At 41.1% G+C, this 7,827-nt stretch overlaps 1 protein-coding gene and 1 pseudogene across 2 annotated transcripts; both read right to left on the bottom strand.

Annotated features, from left to right (window-relative positions):
• Positions 1 to 3,743: 3,743 nt before the first annotated feature.
• Positions 3,744 to 5,855, bottom strand: LOC110509384 (uncharacterized). Its single transcript, XM_090226500.1, has 4 exons — positions 5,654 to 5,855; positions 5,453 to 5,579; positions 5,038 to 5,103; positions 3,744 to 4,937 (listed from the first exon to the last, which is right to left on the bottom strand). The coding sequence occupies exons 1-4, from the start codon at positions 5,777 to 5,779 to the stop codon at positions 4,900 to 4,902; spliced, it is 357 nt and encodes a 118-aa protein (XP_090082626.1). The 5' UTR covers positions 5,780 to 5,855; the 3' UTR covers positions 3,744 to 4,899.
• Positions 5,856 to 5,947: 92 nt separating this feature from the next.
• On the bottom strand, positions 5,948 to 7,447 carry LOC149970344 (regulator of G protein signaling 14-like; annotated as a pseudogene). The gene is made up of 4 exons (XR_016493132.1): positions 7,189 to 7,447; positions 6,478 to 6,571; positions 6,245 to 6,388; positions 5,948 to 5,953 (listed from the first exon to the last, which is right to left on the bottom strand). The product of XR_016493132.1 is annotated as a regulator of G protein signaling 14-like (transcript).
• Between the last annotated feature and the right edge of the window lie 380 nt (positions 7,448 to 7,827).

The raw sequence follows: 7,827 nt of genomic DNA, 5'->3' as shown, positions 1-7,827 counted from the left end.
CAATCCCCCTCCCCGCCTGTACATTGCTGCTACTGCTACTCGCTGTTTATTATCTATGCATCGTCACCTCACCCCCACCCACATGTACAAATTACCTCAACTAACCTGTACCCCCGAACACTGACTTGGTACCGGTACCCCCTGTAGATAACCTCATTATTGTTATTCTTATTGTGTTACTTTTTTATTATTACTTTTTATTTTAGTCTACTTGGTAAATATTTTCTTAACTCTTCTTGAACTGCACTGTGTCACGGCAGATTTCCTACTCTTTTTTTTTTAATTTTTTATTTATTTTTTATTTCACCTTTATTTAACCAGGTAGGCTAGTTGAGAACACCTTAATTTAACCAGGTAGGCTAGTTGAGAACACCTTTATTTAACCAGGTAGGCTAGTTGAGAACAAGTTCTCATTTGCAACTGCGACCTGGCCAAGATAAAGCATAGCAGTGTGAACAGACAACACAAAGTTACACATGGAGTAAGTAAACAATTAACAAGACAATAACACAGTAGAAAAAAAAGAAAAAAAAAAAAAAAGTCTATACACATTGTGTGCAAAAGGCATGAGGAGGTAGGCGAATAATTACAATTTTGCAGGTTAATAACACTGGAGTGATAAATGATCAGATGGTCATGTACAGGTAGAGATATTGGTGTGCAAAAGAGCAGAAAAGTAAATAAATAAAAACAGTATGGGGATGAGGTAGGTAAAAATGGGTGGGCTATTTACCGATAGACTATGTACAGCTGCAGCGATCGGTTAACTGCTCAGATAGCAGATGTTTGAAGTTGGTGAGGGAGATAAAAGTCTCCAACTTCAGCGATTTTTGCAATTCGTTCCAGTCACAGGCAGCAGAGAACTGGAACGAAAGGCGGCCAAATGAGGTGTTGGCTTTAGGGATGATCAGTGAGACACACCTGCTGGAGCGCGTGCTACGGATGGGTGTTGCCATCGTGACCAGTGAACTGAGATAAGGCGGAGCTTTACCTAGCATGGACTTGTAGATGACCTGGAGCCAGTGGGTCTGGCGACGAATATGTAGCGAGGGCCAGCCGACTAGAGCATACAAGTTGCAGTGGTGGGTGGTATAAGGTGATTTAGTGACAAAACGGATGGCACTGTGATAAACTGCATCCAGTTTGCTGAGTAGAGTGTTGGAAGCAATTTTGTAGATGACATCGCCGAAGTCGAGGATCGGTAGGATAGTCAGTTTTACTAGGGTAAGTTTGGCGGCGTGAGTGAAGGAGGCTTTGTTGCGGAATAGAAAGCCGATTCTTGATTTGATTTTCGATTGGAGATGTTTGATATGAGTCTGGAAGGAGAGTTTGCAGTCTCTTCCTCTGAAGAGGTGAAACAAGGATCGGACCAATATGCAGCGTGGTAGGTGTCCATGTTTTAATAGGGAAAACTGAACATGAACACTAATACAAAATAACAACGTGAACTGGCAACGAAACAGTCCCGCGACGCACAAACAGACACGGGAAACAATCACCCACAAAATACCCAAAGAACATGGCTGCCTAAATATGGTTACCAATCAGAGACAACGATAAATACCTGCCTCTAATTGAGAACCAATCTAGGCAACCATAGACTAGAAAACAGCTAGACCTAAACACCTAGACTAGAAAACACCCCATAAACATACAAAACCCCTAGACCAGACCAAACACATAAATCCCAAATGTCACACCCTGACCTAACCAAATGAATAAAGAAAACAAAGATAACTAAGGCCAGGGTGTGACACACTGTTGGTTAAGGGCTTGTAAGTAAGCATTTCATGGAAAGTCTGTTGTATTTGGCGCATGTGACAAATAACATTTGATTTGATTTGAACTCTGGGTCTTCCAATCCTGTGGCGATCCTCATGAGAGACAGTTTCATCATTCATGGTTTTTGCAACTGCACTTGACGAAACGCTCCAAGTTCTTGAAATGTTCCATATTGACTGACCTTCATGCCTTAAAGTAATGATGGACTGTCATTTCTCCATGATTAGTTGAGCTGTTCCTGCCATAATATGGACTTGTTCTTTTACCAAATAGGGCTATCTTCTGTGTACAACCCCTACCTTGTCACAACACAACTGATTGACTCAAACGCATTAAGAAGGAAATAAATTCCATAAGTTAGCTTTTAACAAGGCACACCTGTTAATTGAAATGCATTTCAGGTGACTACCTCATAAAGCTGGTTGAGAGAATACAAAGTTTGTGCAAAGCTACTATCAAGGGTGGCTACTTTGAAGAATCTCAAATATAAAATATATTTTGATTTGTTTAACACTTGTTTGGTTATTTTCATAATTTTGACGTCTTCACTATTATTCAACAATGTAGAAATAGTAAAAAAAATAAAGTAAAACCCTTGAATGAGTGTGTGTCCAAACTTTTGACTGGTACTGTATGTTTATAGAAATGCTTACTAATTAATAAAACATGTAAAGCTAAAATGTCTTGAGTCAAGCAGTATTTAAGCCCATTGTTATGGCAAGCCTAAATAAGTCCTGCAGTAAAGAATAGCTTAACAAGTCACATAATACGTTGGACTCTCTGTGCAACAATAGTGTTTAACATGATTTTTTTTAATGACTACCTCATCTCTGTACCACACACATACAATTATCGATAAGGTCCATTAGTCGAGTAGTGAATTTCAAACACATATTCAACCACAAACACCAGGGAGGTTTTCCAATGCCTCGCAAAGAAGGGCACCGATTGTAAAAAAAATATATATATATATATATGAATATCCCTTTGAGGTGAAGTAAATTACACTTTGGATGGTGTATCAATACACCCAGTCACTACAAAGATACATGAGTCCTTCCTAAATACTGTAAGTTTCCGGAGAGGAAAGAAACCACTCAGGGATTTCACCAAGAGGTCAATGGTGACATTAAAACAGTTACAGAGTTGAATGGCTGTGATAGGAGAAGACTGAGGATGGATCAACAATATTGTAGTTACTTTACAACACTAACCTAAACGAAAGAGTGAAAAGAAGGGAGCCTGAACAGAATACAAATATCCCACAAATTGCATCCTGTTTGCAAGAAGGTACTCAAGTAAAACTGCATAAAATGGGGAAAGAAATTAACTTTGTGTCCTGAATAACAAGCGATGGAGTTTTTTATGAAAAAAAATGAATGGATTAGAGTTAAGCACAGACAAAATCCTAGAGGAAAACCTGGTTCAGTCTGCTTTCCAACAGACACTGGAAGACAGATTCACCTTTCAGCAGGACAATAACCTAAATGAAAAACCAAATATATACTGCAGTTGCTTACTGAGATGACATTGAATGTTCTTGAGTGGTATATTTACAGTTTTGGCTTAAATCAGCTTGAAAATCTATGGCTGTCTAGCAATGATCAACAACCAACTTGACAAAGCTTGACTCATTTTTTTAAAGAATAATGTGCAAATATTGAGCAAAGCTCTTACAGATTCACCCATAAAGACTCACAGCTAACTACCACGAAGAACCCATTACCACAACAAAACACTAGCTGATTGAGCACCGTAAAGGATCAAGCCTTACAGAAAATTGTCATGGGAAATCATAGTGTTTTGGCATAATAGGAAAAAGTGTATTGCAAAATATTGCACAAACTCCTTTGGGAAATAAATGCATAAGCTTGGTTGATTCAGCGTTAGTGTTACTTTTGAGCACAGGCAATCTCACTGTCTAAGTCTCTCTCCTAAAAATAAATACACACAAAAAAACACAATTTTGCAGCCTTTTACTCAGTCCAGTGAGGTTAAGGCCGTGCTCATGCTCAGTGACTCTATGCTCCTACTCTGAAATAAAACGTAGCATGGAGAGAAAGCATCAGAGGGTAAACAGGTTATACAACGTCACAGTCCCCCAGAATGACTTACCATGGTGACTATGACGTCCTGTGGTAGCAGATGTTGCTTTCACGAGCACCGGGGTCATTGCTTCCTGTAGAGTTCCATTGGAAGTCATCACAACACCCACTGTCTTCCCTGTGGACACTATCTCCACCCTGAGAAATACTTTTTGTCTGGCTGTATTATTTATTTAATTACAGGATAATAAAATTGTCTTCCCCATGACATGCCTTATGAGCTATATACTCCCTCTGTGTCATTTTTCTAATTGATGAAGGCCATTGATGAAGGCCCAAAATGTCCAGCTTTTAATAGTGACACGTTTTTTAATGTTGAGCAAGCATGGAGCCTTTTCCTTTTCAAGGATAAATAAAAGTCATGGAATATCAGGATGTGGTCACCCATGCGAAAGACGCGCTGAGCTCCAGAAAATCCTGCTTTTCCTTCAGAGCTGAGCTGTCCTGGTCCAGAGAGAGGGGTTTCTGTGGAGGGACCAGAGAACAGAGAGAGAACAAACAGGACAGGTACATCAACAATAGAAACTCTTTTCCACCTAGGATGTTGCTAAGTGACAGATAGACACCATTTTGGGTTAAACCAATCGTTTCATTCCAGGAGCTATTGTGAACAATTCCATGTAGCGTTCATGTGTGTGTCATGTGTATGTAATGTGTGAGCTACGCCAAGATTTTCCTCTTTTAGGGCAATAAACGTGATTCTGATTCTTAGGCCGTCATTGTAAATAAGAATTTGTTCTTAACTGACTTGCCAGTTAAATAAAGGTTAAATAAAATATAAAACAATTCTGCTTGGGAGGTACATGCTTATTACACAGTTGGCCTCTGCCCTGCATGTAGGAGCCAACTCTGACTGAGGCTCAACTTGTCCTTGCCCTGCAGGTAGATGATGACATCCAAGAGGGGGAAGCCTTTCTTCTCATAGAACCCAGTCAGCATGGTGTGGATGGAATGTCCAGCACGGGCTGGAGCCAGGGAGGCAGTACCGTCAGGTAGGAACACACAGCAGTTCTCAGCCTGGCCCGCACGCCAACGCTCTCTCTCCAACTGCTGTGGGGAAAGGGGGCAAAAGTCACAAGTTAATTCAAAGGGAAATGTTGTCGGAACATATTTTATAATATAGTTAGAGCTTGGTGTGTGGTGTGCTTACCTCTACTGCATTGAGGAGAGACCCCGGCATTGCTCTGTAAGACTGCAGCATGGTCAGCAAGCTCTTCTAAGGGAATGGGGTGCATTATATTCAGCTGCAGGTACACTCTTAGAAAAAAAGGAGCTATTTGAAAGCTAAAAGGGTTTTTTCAGCTGTCCCCATAGGAGAACCCTTTGAAGAACCCTTTTTGGTTCCAGGTCAAACACTTTTGGATTCCATGTAGAACCCTTTCCACAGAGGGTTCTACCTGGAACCAAAAAGGGCTCTAACTAGAACCAAAAAGAGTTATCCTGTGGGGACAGCCGAATAACCCTTTTTTCAAATAATGTACAGTAAGTAGGTCACCGTACCAGAAACGTCATATACTGTACCATAAACTCTGAACCAATGCTATCCCCATTGTATTATACTGTACCTCCCCACGAGCACCTCTTTTCCTGAAGTTTGTCTCTGGTCAACTTGTTCTGTAGAGCTTTCATCTTCTTCTCTGCTCCCTCGTCCACATCCAAAGGAAGAGACTTTCCCGGTTTGACCTTTGGTTTCTAAGAACAATACGCAGTCATGAGTTGGTTTATGCACGAACATTATAGCCAAGCTTCACAATACTGTACAGTACCTTTTTGGGGTTTCTGGTCAGCCTTGTGCCTGTCACTGAGTGAGGCGCTGTCAGTCCCAGCAGTTTTCCTGGTCGCTGTGCTCTTCGAGCAGGGTCCCAGCTCAGGTAGAGGCCTGCCCTCCACATTGGTCAACATGCAGCTCTGGTAGAGCTGGGAGCGAACAAAGCGCGTGTAGCTGTCAAACTTCATCAGCTTGAAGGCCTGAAGTGAGAAAGAGACAGAGGAAAAGCCTCGTAAAGTCAGGCAGCACAACCATCTTTACTAAACTCAGTTTTCCATGACATTTCTTATTTCTACGACTGTGTTTCCCACAGCAATACATGGGCATGCTACTGTATGGGGAATAGAGGAATATTTCATGATTTTCTAGTGAGCCTTGGTACAGTAGATTATAGTGTCCTGAATGACTCAGTTGGTAGAGTAAGGCCCTTGCAACACCAGGATTGTGGGTTCGCTTCCCAGGGCCACCCATATGTAAAAACTGTATGCACGCATCACTGTAAGTCACTTTAGATAATCTGCTAAATGGAATTGTATTTTAATATACTTTATAATAATAAATAATAAAATAAAATAATAATGTGGTGTACCTGTTTTGGGGTCTTGTGATACATGTCACAGTGAGGGTTTCTCACGTCCCGCTCCTCAATGCGGACTGCGTCATCAATGTTGATGGGATGGGAAGCACTGCCTGAGAGGTAGGTGTTGTAGACGGAGCGAGCCTCCTGGTTTAACTGGACAGGACAGAAACATGGTCAGTCCCTGACTCATAGACCCTCTTAGACTATCAAACTTTCCAAATCCCTTTTCATCTGTGAAGTACCTTCTCTTTCTAATTGGCTAGGATCTGTCGGGAACTTCTCACATGCCTTCCAAAATAAGATGTTCTCAGCACTGACCTCCGACTTCAGGAAAGCCTGTCGGTTTAAACAGAAAAACATTTCTGTCACCAATTTCTAGCCAGCAGCCACAATACATTATCAGCCTGATTTGACGCTGTATGAGAACTATTATTAGTCCTTAGCACTACTTTATATTTGACTTATATTGTTGACACTGATATTTCTGTCAAGCACACACACATCCCTCTATTCTCCACATGCCTCATAATCCAGACTGGAGAATGTCATCTCTTTTCCCATAAGTCCTCCAGCCCAAAGGAGAAAATTGGACACCCACATGGTTCGTACTATTTAAGTGACTCATGCGTGGGCCTCATTCTCATTCTAATTTCTTGGGCAATTTGACAATCAACCCTTGTAGCGGAGCTTTGTTTTGTGTCCTGGTCAGTAAAATGCTTTCAAATAGGAGCCATCACTTCAGATAACAATTTGTCATCTAAAGTGGTGGAAACTAAACGGTTGGGCTGACAATGTAATTGTTCTAAATTACTTCATTTATCGCTTCAAAACAATGGGCCCTCCTTGAAACAAACACACAATACCAATAAACAGACTAGCACAAAAACTCTGTATACAACAGATCATCACGACATAAGCTTGAAAGATTGTATACGGTCAGCTTGAGCCCTCACCGTGAAGTATAGGACACTGCAGGAGCCTCTCGAAGCTGACAGCCCAGCTGGTCAACTTTCCCACACCACTGGCTTCCTCACTGGGCACTGTGGGGAGATTGGAGTTACTGCTGGAACACAGGCCAACACTGGCCCCTTGCGCCCCTGACACCCCATTCAACTCTGGAGACATTAACAACAGGGCTGTATTGGATGTAATACAGAAACTACAATGTATGCTTCACTTTGAAATGTGTGGTTTTGAATAGAGAAAACTTGATTGTTATTACTGTCTAAATTGGAGAATTGTGAAAATGTATAGGACATTTAAAAGATGAATGTAACAAGAGAAAAAGTCCTGAGAAACTCTTTCAAGTGACTTTCTCTCACATACAGCTGTCAGCTTTCGAGGAGGAAGTCATTGTCGTAACCCCTGAATCTCAAAGCCAGAAAGGCAGGTGTGCTTTGTTAAAAGTACATTTGTGGAATTGCTTTCCTTCTTAATGTGTTTGAGCCAATCAGTTGTGTTGTGAAAAGGTAGGTGTGGTATCCAGAAGATAGCCCTATTTGGTTAGGGCTATCTAACATAAAAATGTGTTATTTCATAGTTTTGTTGTCTTCACTATTATTCTACAATGTAAGTGTAGGTGTGTCAAATCT

Source organism: Oncorhynchus mykiss, chromosome 29, assembly GCF_057628025.1.
Source record: "Oncorhynchus mykiss isolate SJ-2025 chromosome 29, ASM5762802v1, whole genome shotgun sequence".
NCBI lineage: Eukaryota > Metazoa > Chordata > Actinopteri > Salmoniformes > Salmonidae > Oncorhynchus > Oncorhynchus mykiss.
Note: the sequence above shows the minus strand (reverse complement) of the source record. Positions and strands in the feature narration are given on the sequence as shown.

Excerpts from the sequence above, each read along its gene's own strand:
- LOC110509384 (XM_090226500.1), bottom strand. The coding sequence starts at position 5,779 with ATGTGGAGGGCAGGCCTCTACCTGAGCTGGGACCCTGCTCGAAGAGCA. Across the intron at positions 5,104-5,452 it reads AAAGAGGTGCTCGTGGGGAG|AAGAGCTTGCTGACCATGCT; the intron begins GTACAGTATAAT and ends CCATTCCCTTAG. Across the intron at positions 4,938-5,037 it reads CTCTCCTCAATGCAGTAGAG|CAGTTGGAGAGAGAGCGTTG; the intron begins GTAAGCACACCA and ends CTTTCCCCACAG.